General features: G+C 42.6%; 1 protein-coding gene across 5 annotated transcripts in view; it reads left to right on the forward strand.

The window, feature by feature from the left end:
* Nucleotides 1–16786, forward strand: part of NFATC2 (nuclear factor of activated T cells 2) — a 131379-nt gene that overhangs the window by 61938 nt on the left and 52655 nt on the right. For all 5 annotated transcript variants that reach the window (XM_059733141.1, XM_059733142.1, XM_059733143.1 and 2 more), the window contains exon 6: nucleotides 4184–4324. In XM_059733141.1, coding sequence (XP_059589124.1) covers nucleotides 4184–4324 — 141 coding nt within the window. The remainder of the gene's footprint in view (nucleotides 1–4183; nucleotides 4325–16786) is intronic.

Here is a 16786-nt window from a genome sequence, read left to right on the forward strand (position 1 = left end):
TTCAGCCATTTTGAAAGTGGTTTATGTGTACCTGAGCTTCTGTTCTGTTACAAATTTGAACTGGTTTCTGATCACTAATATTAGTTTATGTGTAATTTCTGTTTCTATCGTAAAAAGGGGGAAAATCTACCCTGCCTTCTATGTGTGCAAGGAGAACAGAAAGGTGCAGGAGAGACCACTGAAGGCAACCCTTCCCCAGTCATACCTATTTAGTAGACCTGTGTGAAGTGGCTAGTATTCACTTTGGATTCAGCATATTCGGGAGACAGTGATTCGGTTTGGTGATTTGAATCGATTCGGCCGAATTGGATTCAGAGATTTGGCCACCACCAAATTGGACGGATCTCCAAATCAAACAGGCCTCATCCCCTGCCCACTCTCCCAGTCCCACACTGCATGGGAGGGCTCTGCCACAAGCCCCCAGAAGCCCTGATGGCTGCTGCAGCCAGTGAGTGCGGGGCTTTTTGTTTGTTTGTTTTTTCAAGAAACAGGAGCTGGGGCTGGGCGGGGCAGCTATTGACAGGGCTGGGAGAGTGGACAGGGGATGGGGGCTCATGGAAGAGCCCCCCCATGCAGCGTGGGGCAGTGGGGGGCAGCAGGGATTGCCCCCCCTCTCCCCCCCAAGCCTGGCAAGAGCCAGCGAGTGCAAGACTTTTTTTTTTTAAGAGCCGAGACACTGGGGCCGGGCCGGGCAGCCATTGATGGGGTTGGGAGAGCGGGCAGGGATCAGGGGGGTGCTCAGGGGGGCTGGGGGAGCATGCAGGGGATGGTGCCTGGTGGGATCCCCCCATGGTCCTCATTCCCCTCCTCCAGCCCTCCCCTCCCCCTGCCCCCTACTTACTGGCACGGAGCCCGGGTCCAGCTCCCTGCGGTGGTGAGTGGGACTGCCCGACTCTCTGAAGCTCTCTGAATCGATTCAGAGAGCTTCAGTCAATTCAGACCTTTTTATTAGTCTCCCAATTCGATTTGGATTTGGAGATTCAGGCCACCGAATCGGGCCAAATCTCCTCCGAACTGAATTAGCACCCGAAGCTTCACACAGCCCTACTATTTAGTCTGTCCATGTGCTCTGCAAGCCGAGGGCCTCTGAAGCCCTTGCTGGGAGCACTTTGCTTCTTTTCCTGTCCCTCCACCCCTCTTGCAAAGCAGAGCTTGGCTTGGAGACGGCAGCTCCCTTCTTTCATGTCCCTGTGTGTATTGTGTTTTTTGGCAATGAGGCTCCATGACATCTTGATTTGCAGACAGTCAAATAAAATAGAAAAATAATGCCCCCTGTTAATAGGTTGTCACACCGCTTCAGGCCAAGTGCAAGTATTTCTTTAACGTTTGCTTTGCTGCCTTATGTCAGTAACTGTTGCTATTGAAAGTAAACACCCCAACTGGTTAAACCAACAGTGTCTTGTTTATTCAAAGCTCATAAACTACAGTAGCTGTAGGTCACTTTATGAAGTGCCAACCCCTGGGGGAAGAGAAGGAATAGTGTGAAAGTATTGCATACGTCCACCCATCATGAGTTGGAGAGGAAGGGGGTGTACTGGAAATTAATATTTCTTGCAAAAGAAACAAATTAATCCTTTTGAGGCAGCTCACCACTGCATTGTGCACCTTCTTAACAGCAAGATTACACATGTTACGGCTTCTGGCAGCATCTCGGGAAGAAAATGATACCGTTATCCAGTCAAATTTGCCAATGGCTGAATGACACATGAGCCAGATGTCATCTAAATAAATCTTGTGTCAGAATGGACTAAGCAATGGAGAATTTTCCCAGCTTTTCGGGCAGGTTTTGCATCCTGTGCTGTGCTCCTTGGTACTATGGCTACTCTGCTAGAAGCCTCTTAACTAGATGTTGATACAACCTGTAGCAACTGTAAATTAGACACAGCCTATTACTTGGGATGCATGCCTCTGTTACCTTCTGGTCCCTTTCAAAGGAGGATCTGTAGTTTTAGGGTACAGTAGATATGTCTACATGTTCATTGATGCACCTTAGATACTGCACATTTAGTTTAGTACTTGCTTAATAAAGTACTAACTAAACTTGCAGTAACTAGAGTTACTGTACAGTAGCATCAGCTCATGGTTATTTTGTGATACCTACTGCGCATTAGCCTAGTAACACCACACAGTAGGCTATTAGCACAGTTTTTAACCACCATGCTACAGCGCAGTGTTATTAAGCTAGTACGCAGTAAGCGTCTCATATAGACGCACCCAGTAAATAGGAATAAACACTGGCTAGGTAGAAGGCTCCCTGCTGACAAACTCATGACAGTCAATGGAAGCTGCAAGTATTGTGCACCCTGGAAAATGACACCCAAAGTGACTGTCCAGGAAACATCAGTCTGAAATCTCTTTGGATTTATTAGGAGGAAATATTGTCCAGGGCAAAGTTTTAAACGTACTCTCCGTTGAATGCTCTATATTAATATTGTTTATAAATCTGTCTTTGTGGTAAATCCACTTATGAACTCATCAAAAACTTGAGTGTTTAGAAAGAAGGATAAATTGTACAGCCATGTGGAAGAAATTAGCAGCTTCTGTGAAAGAGGTCTTTATATATAGTCTTAATCGGCTGCCTCTCAGCTCAGCCGGTAATAGACTTGAGAGGAACAATAAGCTGCAGGATTGCTTTAAAAATAAACCACACTTAAAATGACACAGATGACTGATAAATACTGAGCTGAAGTTTTGGAGACAGGTATGATGTCTGTACCAGAATTGGAGGGGAAGATTTTAAGCTGAGTTCATACCTAGGCTCCTTGTTTTCCCTTGCAGAACTGCACACATATACATACGTTTGCCAGCAAACACCTGCTAAAAGTTTAGTGCTTCTCTTCTCCCATTGACTAGCTTAGCCCTTCGGTTTGTGCATGCAGTGGGTAGTATTTGTACTTCTGCAGGTTTTAGGCCAGATGAAGGGTGCACCATAATTATCCATGTACATACAGGAAATTCTGAATGCAGTTTTGTTTATGTTGCAAGTAAAAGCCAAGACCTGCATGTATAAAATAGCATTTCCTTGCTTTTTGCCCAGCCCTGAATGGTGTTCAGGGAAAGAAAGTCACAAGTACTCATTGCCTCTTGGGATCAAGGTCTTTGTCAGAGAAAAGTTCAAATCTAGCTAAGCCAGCTGTTAAGTAGATGAACAGCATCCTCTTGAGACCCTTCTAGTAGGGCTGGATGAATTTAGAGGCGTCTGAGTATAGGTTATGAACTCGCAGTTCACCAAACCCAAGTTGCTGCCCACCTGGGTTGGTCATAGAAATGTTTCATCCTTTCCAGCTGTCTCTTTCTGGGGAAGAACTCCTGCATCATTGCTTCTTCAGATCCTGCTGCTTGTAAGCAAACTTCCAGAAATGGGCTCATGTAGATGGATACCATGGTTCTTGGAAGCTTTTCTGACCTTATGAGTTGTTCTACATTCCTTTAATACAGGGTGGTGATGTGGATGTGTTGCATAGCACTTTTCCATAAAAGATCTCTTTATAGGTGTTCTTTATTCTGTCTTTATTGCACTGGCCTGCAGGGGCAAAAAACCTGCAACGTCATGAATGCAGTAAAGGCATTTGGTGGCCACTACTGCAGCTTCGCCATTGCAGGGAGAGCTGAGGTTCATGTGTGTGAATAGCACTTTGTGCATACAGGGCTCTATCATGGATTTCTAAATAGCCACTTAAGGGTGCAAGTGCAGGGCCCTGTGCGGACACGGCATTTTTGTCATTTCTAATGCCATAACATTTTGTCTGTTCTGCAGCAAGGGAGTAAGACTTTCTGGGGTTTTTTTAAAGGCATTCAATGTTATTCAGTGGAATCCTCTCTGCAGGTGGAATTTTTAAGGCTCCAGGGCTGTAGTGTGCCTGCACTTGAACATTTGGCCATTTATTTGGAAACAGACATGGGCAAGCTCCAACTCATTCATCCAAGCTGTCCTTTGTCAAGGACAAGGAGTAAGGCCAGCACAGCTGAAACACTGGAGCCAGCTCCTGAATGTTTCCAAATAAAATGCCTTGAGTAAGTTTATTTTTCCTGCTTCAGCCTAAATTTAGCATCTTGGAGAAGCTCCTTTGGCAGCAAGTGGATGGTAACGATGACAAGATTGATCTGTGGATAGTTCTGGGAAGATTTGGAAAGTCCTGGTAAAACAGAGTTGATTTCATTCATGTCTGTATTTTGTCCACAGCCCAAAGGTCTGCTCACGAACTTCCAATGGTTGAAAGACAAGATATCGATAGCTGCCTGGTTTACGGTGGGCAGCAGATGATCCTGACTGGTCAGAACTTCACAACAGAGTCGAAGGTTGTATTCACAGAGAAGACCCCAGGTAAAGTTTCTTTTAACACATAGCCGAATGTATAGAATTGAGCCCAATCCCGAAATTACTTACACACATGAGTAATTCTGCTCAAGTGAGTAGTGCTATAGAATCCATATACTTAAAGCTACTTAACTGAATGGGCTAATTATATAAGTAAAGTTACTTAATGAAGTATATGTCTACCTTACCAGGCCCTTAATTTACACGCTTCAGCGAAATGTATATTAAGGAATTGCTGCTATAGGTGGATCATAGAAGTACAAAGAAACCATGATGCAGCAAAAATAAGAAACCTTTTACAAGAAGTGGTGGATGATTTTTCAGAATAGTATTCCAAGTCTGCAATGTTGTTTTAAATGTCTTTTTTAGCATAGTACTGCATAGAAATCACACGTAAAACAAACCTTTTCTATTGCAAATGATTAATCGGTTGTTTATTTCAAACCTGTCCAGTTTTTTTCCATATAGTGTGCATATTTTATACAAATTATTGATAATTACACAAATGATTTTTTTAATGCAAATGATTTTTACACAAATCCAAAGACAGTTTCAGTTCTTTCACACTTACAGATATTACACATATGTATCATTTCCTCCTTGAAAGAGCAGTTCTAAAAGCAAAAAAAAAAAAATCCTATTTTCCTTATTCTTAATGTGAAAATAGCTGTTCTGGAGATGACAACATTTCAAGATGGTGAAACACCCTGAAATGAAATGGAAAATAGTTTAATGTAAAAATGTACCCAGAAATTACTCCCTGATTTTGTGTCACTCTAATTAGCACCCTGCCAAGCCAATCCTACACTTTTATCAAATCATTCCTTATGATATGAACTAAGAGACTGATTCTATAGGATATTGTCTCTAGGGAGGTCTTGAGCACCCTTAACTCTCAGCAGCTGCTCAGCACATGAAGGATTTGCCCTAATTTTACCACGCCTCCCTAAAAATGTCAGTGAAATTTCCAGGTATATTTTGTACTCCTAAAATGCACATCTGCATGCATAGAATACACACTGCACATACACCCATATGTGCACATGCGCATGTTTGCATATGCATGCTCAGAATGGATTATTTCACAAATGTTGCCATCACAAGTAAAGTGCACCTTGTTTTACTGTGCAGTTCCATGAGTTGGGGATTGTGTGTATAAATGCGTTCTTCTGCAGTTACCAGATTCCTGTGTATGAGTATGATGCATGCAGATGAAAAATAGACTTGCAAGGGAACTTCTAAAATATTCCAGAATCTGTACCCAAGTGAGGAATTAGCAGAGGAACAGGTGGACTCTTAAATGGCTGTAGCAAGAAGAAAATAAATTACCATCCCTCTCCCTGCCCCTCCGATGGCAACACATGTAAATAGTATTTGTTCAAATACAGACAGCTCTTGGACAAATTCCTAGAAGAATGCACAATTGGCTGTTTGTCCTCCTGTTCATCTTACCTTCAGTCTGTCCATTTAGGTGCTCCCTAACTCAAAGACCTTTGACTTTCATTACATGCATAGACAGTCACTAGCACAAGACAGCCCTGTCCCCAGATTTGGAAATTTTTAAGGGTAGAATGAACAGGACCTTCCACACACAGGCCAGGTACAAACTTTTCACTTTTAATGGTATAAGTGATCGGAACCGGGTTTACACCTGTAACAGAACAGAAGTTCAGCACATATAGACTGGTTTAAAAATGGCAGAACCTGGTCTAAGATTTGCCCTCCTCACCAAAGGGCAAATGCGTGTATTGTTCGCTACCAGTCTAAACTGTCACATACAGAAAACCATGTAATTTAGATCGATTCTGCCTTGGGTTTTTTGAATGTCTGTACCTAGTCAAACTCTAAAATGTAAGTGAAGGACTCTTCTTCATTGTTAGAAGAGGTGGGCTTTTCCCCTGAGAGTAAATGTCATTCATGAGCTAAAAAACACAGGCTAAATGGGTGCAGGGCTGGAACCTTGATCTTCCATGTCTCTGGTATGTACCCAAACCACCAGGCTATCAGCCACTGAGGGGGTAATCCCTCTCAACCTTGAATGATGTAGCTGTTGCACTTCATTAAATAACCAACAGGCTAGGAACGGGGGGGGAGAAGTGTGACTACATCTTGCTAGTTGAGGCACTCAACTGGAATATTGTTGGAGGCTAATATTCAAGCCTGTAGTCTAAAACCTAAGTTTTAAATTCAAATTTAAATTGTAAATCCTCTTTTTTTATCTTTTTTCATGAAGAATAGCTGAGTTCCCCTACAGAACAACTAACACGCTTTACCCTCCCTGTGCTTCTAGTTACCACACACTAAAACAAACACTGCTTTTTTAGCAATGCAGGGAAGCTCCTGCAATCGGATCAAAACCTGGAATGCCGTGCAACAGTATTTGAATAGTAGTGCATGGACTTGTATTAGTGGGGAAAGAAAATGAGTAGAGATGGTGTATGGGAAGTGATGCAACATGTGCCTTACAAAACATGATAGAATGCAAAAGGATTGAACAACCTCTCTGACACAGCATCTTATTTTTTTACAAGCTGATAGTACAGAGGGAGTCTTTTGAACAAGCGAGTTGCTATTTTCATAACTGTCCCCAAGCAAATGGTATTGAGATCTAACGTAGCTCTGTTTCCAGCAAATGCCACAATTCTCATTGGGTGAATGTATCAAGAAGTGGAGGAAGGGAACCCTAAGCTAATATGAGACTTCTAAAGCATTGCTTACATTGCTCTAACGTTCCACATGGACACAGGGGCTAAGTACAGACTGTAAAAAAGCCCAAGGCTGAATTGATTCAATCTTTGCAGATTTAGTGTAACCTTGACTCGAGAAGCAAGTGAACAGGCATCACTTTTGATTCCAGAAATGCAGCCACATGCCTGTGGTGGCCCAGGCCAGGTGCTGGGGGGTACTAGAGCATGCTTCCATGCTGGGTTGGAGCAGACAGCTTGGGCCAAGGCTAGCCTACCCAACCTGTGAGGGGAGAGTTTGTGGGGGACATGCAAAGCATCCTGGGATGCTGGGGGACTGTGAGTTTAACTTGAATCTGGAGGGGATCTGGGACAGAAGTTCAATAAACCGATTTAACCTAAATCAGTTAAGTCTGGTATGTAGGGCTACCAACCCTGTTTGAATCTATTCTGGGAGGTTTCTGGAATGCCAACATGCCCATGACATACAACGTGAACGTGCCCGTGTCCTTGAGTATATCAGTTAGATACAGTGCGTAGACTTCACGTCGGGAAGGCAAGGGGGCTGGACTCAATTATTTTTCGAGGTCCCTTCCAGCCCTAATGTCTATGAAATCTATGAAATACGCGTTACTATTACATTTTAAAAACCCACTGAACTACTGTATAAATCAGATCCAAAATGTAATATTTATTTTAATGAATACCCTATCACTTATCTCCCGGGTGACTCTCAGCAGTCTCCTGGAGATTTATATCTAATTCCTGGAGGGCTGGCAACCCTACTGATACTACTTCCATCCAGGTTTATCTTAAACAGGTTTCAGCCGTTTTGAAAGTGATTTATGTGCACTGAACTTCTGCTGTGTTACAGATTTGAACCAGTTTCTGATCACTGATACTGGTTTATGTGTAATTTCTGTTCCTAGCCCAAGAAGTAATGCAAACTAGCCAGCATGTTGTGAACTCTCACCTTAGATTACTGGTGTAATTTATTAGTGTTTCTAAAGGTCTTTGAGTCCGTTGGCCGCAAGCTGGTTTGGAATACTTTGTAAAGAGAGCGTGGCTTGCTTGCGGCAGTTCTAATCTACATGCTGCTTTATAAGAACACCGAGAAGCTGTGCAGAAGCCAGCTGAGCCACTGTCAGGGCAGATGGATTGTGCATCTTTCTGTTGGCTCTCTCATTGTTGCTTCCTCTTGAAGATAAACTAAGCTGTTTTAGCAAGTCTCAAAAAGGATTACGTTTTCATGAAGGAAGGAGGACGCACCAGTAGTCAGGGAAAGCCTGCTTTTCATTTGGGTTTCACTTGGGTGAAGAAAATCCCAGTTTTGCTGCAGCAGTTTAAGTGCCATTGGTAGCAGCCATATAGTTGTAAGCATGGCGTAAATAGGACTGTAGCAGCAATGGGAATTTGAAGCTCTGTTCTGTGTACAGGTTTAGGTGACATACTGCTTCTGTCTGCCGGAGGTGTCTATCCGTTGCTCTCACTACAGTAACTGATGGTGCAGATGGTAAAAAAGAATGTTCTGCAGAGCCTAATGCAGATGCTTTTATTGCAGTATAAGATTTCAGTGTCGTGCCACTTTTGCTTTGAATCTAAGATTTGTTTCAACTGGAATGGTATATCAAGTGTTCCCACATTCTGGGTGGGTTTAGATCTGGAGTCAAGGTCAATCTTGCCATTGAACTGGGTCTGAGGATAACTCAGGAACTGGAGCTAATGGGCTACTCTAGTCTTTAATGGCAAACTTGCCATTCCTCAAGGTGATCTTTTCCATTTCCTCTTTAGATTCTGTAGCTACTTCAGCATTCAGCAAGTGAGAAGTGGAACCATTTGTATCTGTTACTAACATACAGCACGTCACTAGGAACAATGGTGAATGCTATTTATATCTATGTTATGCATATGAACTATTTCTTTTTTGCTATGTAGGAGATGGCACTGTAGGTTGTTGTTTCCCTGAGCAACTCATTAGATGCTAATCTAAAACAAGCTGAGCTGACTTTGTGAAAGTGTCTGATGTTTGCTATATTGCGCTGACCTCGATGTAAATTAATGAACTCACTAACCAGCAAACTATAAAATGACTGTCATTTTAAGACGGGCACAGGAAGTGGTAGCAGAAAGTGAACTTAAGGAGCCAGGAGCTTAAGTATGTATGTTAGCTTGTATGTTAGCAAATGGATAAAGCACTTGTGTTTGAGAAGCAGATGCATAAACAAAGAACAATTTATTAACACTGTTGATAAGGTATACTACTGGGTAAGCATTTTAGTCTTGAGCTCCAGCTGAGTACTGTGCTACGTTCTTGCATTAAGATAAGCAAAGGTTCATATCCTTTACTGATGCAAATCAGTTGAGCACTATGTACTTAATGGAGCCATGCCAATTTACATCTGCTGGAGATCTGGCCCAGTACGTGTTAAATTTTTTTCTTTGTTTCACTCAAATAGATATGATAATTGGATTGGGGGAGGGGGAGAGGAGGAAGTAACTGATTCTTATTCTACAAGTGACAATATTTTTAGACAAATATATTGATTTTATTATGATCTTAGCAGAGGTCAAGTCATAAAGAAATATTTCAAACATCCTGAGGTCCAGGGTTGTTCAGGTTTTGAGTGAAGCCTAGATCCTGTAGTGATTCATTGGGTTCAATAAACACAGGCATATGTAGACGAGAAGAACTAAACAACAATGAACATTATTGTGGAGCAGTAAGCAACCTCTGCAGATCTGTGGCCTCTCTAACTAATCAGCTGCTACTACCTAACTGAGGGAACATCTTCCAGTTCCCAACTCCCTCAGTCTCCTGTTATGGAACATCTGTAAATTATAACTTCTGTAACTACAGATTCAACTAGTACAATTTATGGGGGAAAAAAAATTAGTTTCCTTCTTTGATTAATTTCAGTTAACATGTGGTAATTAGCAAGTTACAACCTTCCATTGCATTTTGTTGATTCCTGTTTGTGTACTAGTTACTGCTGCTTTGCTGCAGTTGTTAGAAAAGCTTCACGTTCTTTGGAAGAAAAAGTGCAATTGAACAGTGTTTTCTTTTGCCAAACTCTTCTGGTGGCCACATGGACATCATGAATCATCTGTAGGACAATGTGGGAGGTGGAAGAACAACCCAAATAGAAAGCGTACATCTTTGGAGTAGATCCATCATAAATCATCAAACTCTGTTATACAGTATAAGGAGAGGAGGTGGCTCTTCTCTGTGGCCTTTGAACCAGTGCAGCTGTTGTGGTCTCTGAAGCATGGATATTAAAAGTCCATTTAAGAAATAATCCTTCCAGACCTGCTGATTCAAATATCAGAAATATAATATTCTTTCTGCTGGACTTCTCCTTCCCTGCATCTATATGTTGCAGTGATGAGGTGTCCATGACAGTGGTATCTAAGAGGTAGTTGTAGGTGGTTCTCTGTACCCAAATGGATGCCCACTGATTTCAGAGGAGCTCTCTGCAGGTGTAGAGCCCTGACTAGGCACAAAACGTTTTCAGCAGGCTCAGGACTGCAGCATTAAATACGTATTAAATTTGTATGGCCAAGGTCTTTGTACCCTGGCTGTGAGGCCTTTAATGTTCTTATTCTGTTTTATTGCTGGAGGAGAAATTAGAGCTCTGAACTCCCAAATCTCTTCTGATTCCACCATCACGCTGTGCTCACTTTTGTTTTTGTACACCTCAGACCTATGATTATACTTGGTGTTATACAGAGTTGATTGCTTTATTCACAAAGGTATTTCAGTAACATTCACCTCATGTATGATGCTGCATAGCTGTGATATAACACATGGCATCATGTATGACAGCTCACCATAATGGTGTAGCATTATGCCTTCTTCAGAGTTTGGCCCAGTGCATTAGCTTTTAAGGAAGCAGTCTGCTCTCTGCTTCAGTCTAGCACCTTCATCACAATCTGTTCTGGGCAAAATGTGAACTCAGTGGCTAAGGACAGACATTCAAAAAGCCTGAGCCTGAATTGATTCAATCTTTGCAGGTTAGTCTAACCTGGCTAGGCTAAATCACTTTGTAACTGCAAAGACATCCCAGATATGCAGGCACATACCTACAGTGGCTCAGACTAGAAGCTGGGGGGTGCTAAAGCAGCCCTCCCTTCCCTTTCAGAGTACTGAGCTAAGGGGGGTGCATGGCAGGCCTGGCAGGATGCTCTGATTAGCCCAGCAGGGAATTGATAACGGTATTTATCACCCCTAACTCAGTGTTTGTCACTCCATTAAGAAAACAACTGAGGGACATTACCAGCTACCTGTTGATTCTGCCTGTTAGTTCTACCCATTGACTCACCACCAACCAACATGAGGTCTGCTAGTTAATATGCAGACACCTCTCATCAAGGCGGAGGGGAGCAGCAAATTCCTGCTTAGCAGGGAGTAGTGAGGGGGTGGAGGGAAGCAGCCTGCAGTCTATGCTGGAGCTCCAGCCAGGGAGCACAGGGGAGGGGCCAGCCCTGCTGTGTAGCAGAGAGCCCTGCCCAGCCCAGAGTACATGCTGGGAGAGTCTGGTTTATCTTAAACCAGCAAGGGGTCTGGGACAGACATTGCATAAAATGGTTTGACCCAAATCAATTAAGTCTGATGATACTATATTCAACCAAATTTATCTCAAACCCGTTTCATCCATTTTCAAACTGGTTTATGTGCACTGAACATCTATTCTGTTACCGGTTTAAACTAGTTTCTGATCACTTAAAGCAGTTTATGTGTAATGTCTGTCCCTAGCCAATGATGTTAAGGTTTGAGATGAATTTTGTGTGTTTCAAATTAAACCAAAGGGTTTGCAGTTCTCCAACATCAACATAAGCAAATGCATTTCCTATCCTGTTTTAAAACTAGCCCCATACTCAGTGACCTAGCACTATCTCTGCAGTGAATGCTAGCAGCAGCATATCTGTTCCTGGCCCTAGATTTTGTGTACAGCTGTTAAAGAAGCTACCCTGGGTGCTTATGTGCATGCACAGCTATCCTTTGTTTGTATGAGCAGGTTCTGTGTTTGCATGTTCAAACCTGCCTAATGGCTCAGGTAGGCCACGTTCACCTGATTTGTACAAGATAATTAGGTCTGCACACATACTTTGGCCTGTCTAGCCTTTTTGAATATCTGTTCATTACTGATCTTCTATTTATAACCAATCGAGCTCCTTCTCGCTTGTTCTTTCCCTGATTTCTATCTTGCCTGTTCATCTCTCATCACACACATACATTATACATTGACTGGGCAAATAATTCCAGTTCTTAGAAATCCATCACTTCAGCTCTGAAAATAACAGGCTTTCCAGAAACTTTTCCATCAAAGGCCGTGCTTCTAAATATTCCTGCTGAGCATCATTCACAGCAGATGAGCATGCAGGCACTTTGTATTGCTTGGCCACTTTCTATTGCTTGGCATTTCTCTTCTACAGAACAATTATTGTTTATAAAGCAAGATAAATTGGACTTGATGATGCTGTCAGTTCAAGTGAAATGCACCATGTGTGACGGCCTGAAGGAGTCCCTGGCAAGAACCTCATATTCAGAAGCACAGAGCAGCCTCAATGAGGAACATCAGAACTGCCACGGTGGGGCAGACCGATGGCATATCTAGCCCACCAGCAGTGGGAAGTAGTGGATATTTTAGAGGAAGAACAGAAGCAGTGCATGTGCAGCATGACCCATACTCCTGCTAGACTGACTCTGGCACCCAGTCCTGAGACTGTGTACCGGGAGAAGAGGGGAAGATCTTCATGTTTTGAAGTGAATTCAAAAACTCTTGGCAGGCCCAGAGTCTGTGATCTTTTAGCTTTATCACAAAGGTGAAGATGATTTCACAAAGGTGAAAATTTTGGAAAGACAGGAGCTAAGCCAAGTGTCAGCTCTAGGGCTCTGCCTTAGATTGAGCCTTACATGGATGGCGGTGGCTAAATCCTGTGGAGTGCCTGCTCTCCCATGCAATTCAAATGGGAGCTGCAAGTGTCACTCTCAGAATTTGGCCTTAAGACATTTTGAAAAATGCCCTTCAGGACTCTGCTGGGGCTGCTGGCTGTTCAGTGAAATGCAGTTCAGTGGCAGCAGTGGCCCTTACTTGCCAACATCCCCAATATGGAAGTTTCACTGTAACAAGCCCCAGTGTAGTGGATAATGGCATTGTGGGCATCATAACAGATATTGGCATTTCCATGCCAGCATTCAAGTGTACCTTCGTTATTACTTATATGGTGGCAGCACCTGGGAATCCCAGTTGGGCATAAAAGGGCCAGACAAGTAAAGCGACAGACAGTTGCTGCCCCAGAGAAGTGTTCCTCTTCCTTTGTTTCATAGTGCCAAATCCAAAGCAGGTGAGCAGACACTTGTTGGTAATCCCTCCAATGTATTAATGCTGCCTTGGTTAACCTCAGAAACAGCCAGTCAAAATGCCAAAAGAACAAGCCATTCCCAGTACCCATCCCCTTGGATTTCATGACACCAGAAGAACACGTGTGGAATATCTAGGGCCCAGCAAATCCCATTCGCTTTCTACTCCCTACCACACACACATTTGCTCTCGGATCACAGTGAACAAACTGAAGGATTTTCCAGGAAGCTCCAAAAAATTCTCACAGTAAATTTTCCAATGCTAATGAGTCAAAATGGGAAATTTAAACTGTAAGAGAATTCAGAGCAAGAGAAGATGATTTAGTGCCAGCATTAGAGTTTAACCACGCAGACATTCCACCTTCTGATATCCCAAGACTCGTTTTGGTGCACGCGTGTGTACATACACACACGTCGCTCTCTTGTTTCAGACGGCTCCTCAAGCTGCAGCCCAACTCAGCATCAGGAAAAAAAGCAAAGAACTTGAGTTTGTCAATAGAAAATGCCAAAAAAAGGAGTGACAGATTCTGGGGAAATCACCAGACTGCACAGATCTGATTAATTACTTCTGTAGATGGGATTATTCAATTTGGTTTTAATCTGCAAGATTTTATCGGGGGCATATGAAAAAAAAATATGATAGGCTGCTCGAATCAACATGTCCTTGGTAGTTGAGAACCAGAACCCATGATGGTTTGTGCTTTTATTTTTCTGCTCTCGTTTTATGGCTGGGGTCCAGCTTTTAATGTGGGATGCTTCTCAGGGGATGTGTATCTTCTCCTACCACCATCCTGCAGACCACCAGGATGGTTTGGGAGAATAAATTATGCAGCTCTGTGTGGGGAGTTCCACCTGGTTTTTACACTAGCTAAAGGTGACTGCCTGGCAAGTTAATCACCTTGCCTTATGGCTCACAATCACTGAAGAGCAAAAGTCTGCAGATGAGAAGAGGAACACGGGGAGCAGCCGGCAATGTTCACTCCAGAAAGATGTCAGATTTCAGCCTCGTTAAACAGACCTGGAGGGTGCAACATCTTTGCTAAAGAAAAATGAACGTGCTTCAATACATCCCACTGCTTGTTCATATTGGTGAACAGTAACATCAGCCACCAGCGTCCTGAATGCTTGTTACAACGTGCTTCATGCCCACTTAAAGCTTGTCCTTTAAGTGTTAGATGGGAGACTTTCTGCTTTCATCTCGCTAAGAGTTGCTAAAAGGCTCACAAACTTTACAGTGTACAAGCTTACTACTAAGGGGAGATGGCTAACTCTATAGATTTGCTCAGACCCTAGTGGGCAATTATCAGCTCTCTGAAAAAAAAACACTGCAAAACAGGAAAAAATCTAAGGATACACACATACAAAAATGTAAAAAAAAATGTGGCTGCAGTAACAGAGTTGCTATAGCTGTGAGAGACTCGCTGAGACGGGGTGGAATCCAGTGTTTTGGAAGGTTTCCGCGTATGACACAAGGTTTTGGAATTTTACAGCTGGTAAATCCTTATTAACACAGGCAGCCACTACTGGCCTGAATTCACTGGCTCACTGTTTACTATGGGGGCGCCTAGTGGAACCTCGCCTGTTCCTGATTATTCATTTTTGAATCTTAATTGTTTAAAGAGACTATATGTTTTTTGAAGAAATAACTGTCTTGGAATAAACAAAAGGCAGCAAGTGAAGCTCCCATCACCTGTTGACAGCAAATTGATCATGTAAAAAACTGGCGTGGGTAGTGGAATTCCCTTATTCTCCCACTTAGTCATCGCATCCTGGTGTGAGTCATTTTATTACATGGAGCTTCCCAGTGGTTTTGTTTTGAGTGGAGCTTTTGTTTAATTATATGTATATAATGTTTGTGACTTTAAAAAAAAATTACATTTATTTCTGTGAAGCAGCATAAGGAATTATTTGGGCCAGCTTTGGGAGGACGAGCCACCCCTGCTGTTTCATAACTCCACTACTGTATTGATATTTCATGTCAACTTGAGTTGAATTCTTTAAACAATAGACTGAGGGACAGCTCCTCTCAACTTGTCTCTGTGTGAAATGTCAGATTAGGGGCTGGGCTGAATGGTGGATGACTAATGCACTGGCCCTTTACCTCCCAGACCTTGACATGTATCTTTGGCCTTGATGACTCAAACTCAGTCCTCAGTGAAATGAAAGCACTGGCCTCAGCTCACCATAAACAGAGCTTAATTAACTGCAGTGGGCAGTCTTATTCCAAAGAGAGAGAGAAAAAGAAAGAAACTACAGAATTCAAGCCTAATGAAAAATTAAATAGCCCTTATTTTGCGAGTTTTAAATTCATTCAAGCTGCAGTTATTCTAACCTTTCCAAACTGGCCTTAAATGAAAGCTGAAGGGAAGTATATCAATTATAGCAGGATTCTGACTACTTTTCCACCGTTGTCAGCTTGGAGCAGAATTTGGCCCAGAAAAATGCAAGAGACTCCGTCTAACTTGGTCTCCTTCCCAGAGGTCCTGATCAATCCATAAAAGAAGCTTGTACCTTTGAAACAGTCGGCTTTGGTTCATTTTGTTCTCAGTGCAGCTTGAAAAATCTTCCATGTCCTTTTCTGTGGGTGCCTGTCACCTACTGATAAATGTTCCCAGAAGATAAATATGTGCCTTTTGGAAGATCTTCCGAGAAGTAGAATGATTGGGGATAATCCACGGTCGAGCCCAGAGGGAACTCTGCAAAGAAGTTTAATGATGAAGGATAGTACGTCACCCAACAGACAGCAATGTACATTTTTGATTAGACTCCTGGGCTGGATAATATAGACTCCGCAGGGTAATACAGTTAGTCTTCAGTTCATGAGAAATGTGAAGAGCATTTCCTGAACTTTTTGGTCCATCAGTCATGCCAGCTCCACTAAGGCTAAAAGCTTACTTTCCTGCTAGCTAGCAATCCCAAAGTAATGAACAGGGGACCGTGAATAATGTGCAAAAGCTGTAACTGGTTCAAGAAAACCTTTAATTGGCTAATTAGGAAAAACAACCACAAGGGGACTGCAGAAGATCATCCAAAGTTTTCCTAATGCAGGCTGACACTTTGATTTTCCCCAAAATTTGAAGCAAGACTTGGTATGATCTTAGTTTGGGCTAGAAAGGGTAGAATTACGTTCTTGTAACAACTCATTTATTCCTACACAGACTGCTGACACAATCAGATCTCTCATCGGGGCTTAGTGCTAAATCTTATAGCCCATAAGCAGCACAAAAATCAGCTATTTCCTGAACCTTTCACTGGGCTGTGGTGTTAAAGATTTGCCAGCTATGAGAGAGACAGTTAAATGAACCAAGGAACCACAATGGTTAAAAAAAACAGCAATAGGCCATCATGGCTGGTATGACCTAGGGGGTCCATATCCAAATACATTTAGCACCTTTAATTGATCTGCTGGCCTTTGTGGCTTTG

Source organism: Alligator mississippiensis, chromosome 9, assembly GCF_030867095.1.
Source record: "Alligator mississippiensis isolate rAllMis1 chromosome 9, rAllMis1, whole genome shotgun sequence".
NCBI classification, from domain to species: domain Eukaryota; kingdom Metazoa; phylum Chordata; order Crocodylia; family Alligatoridae; genus Alligator; species Alligator mississippiensis.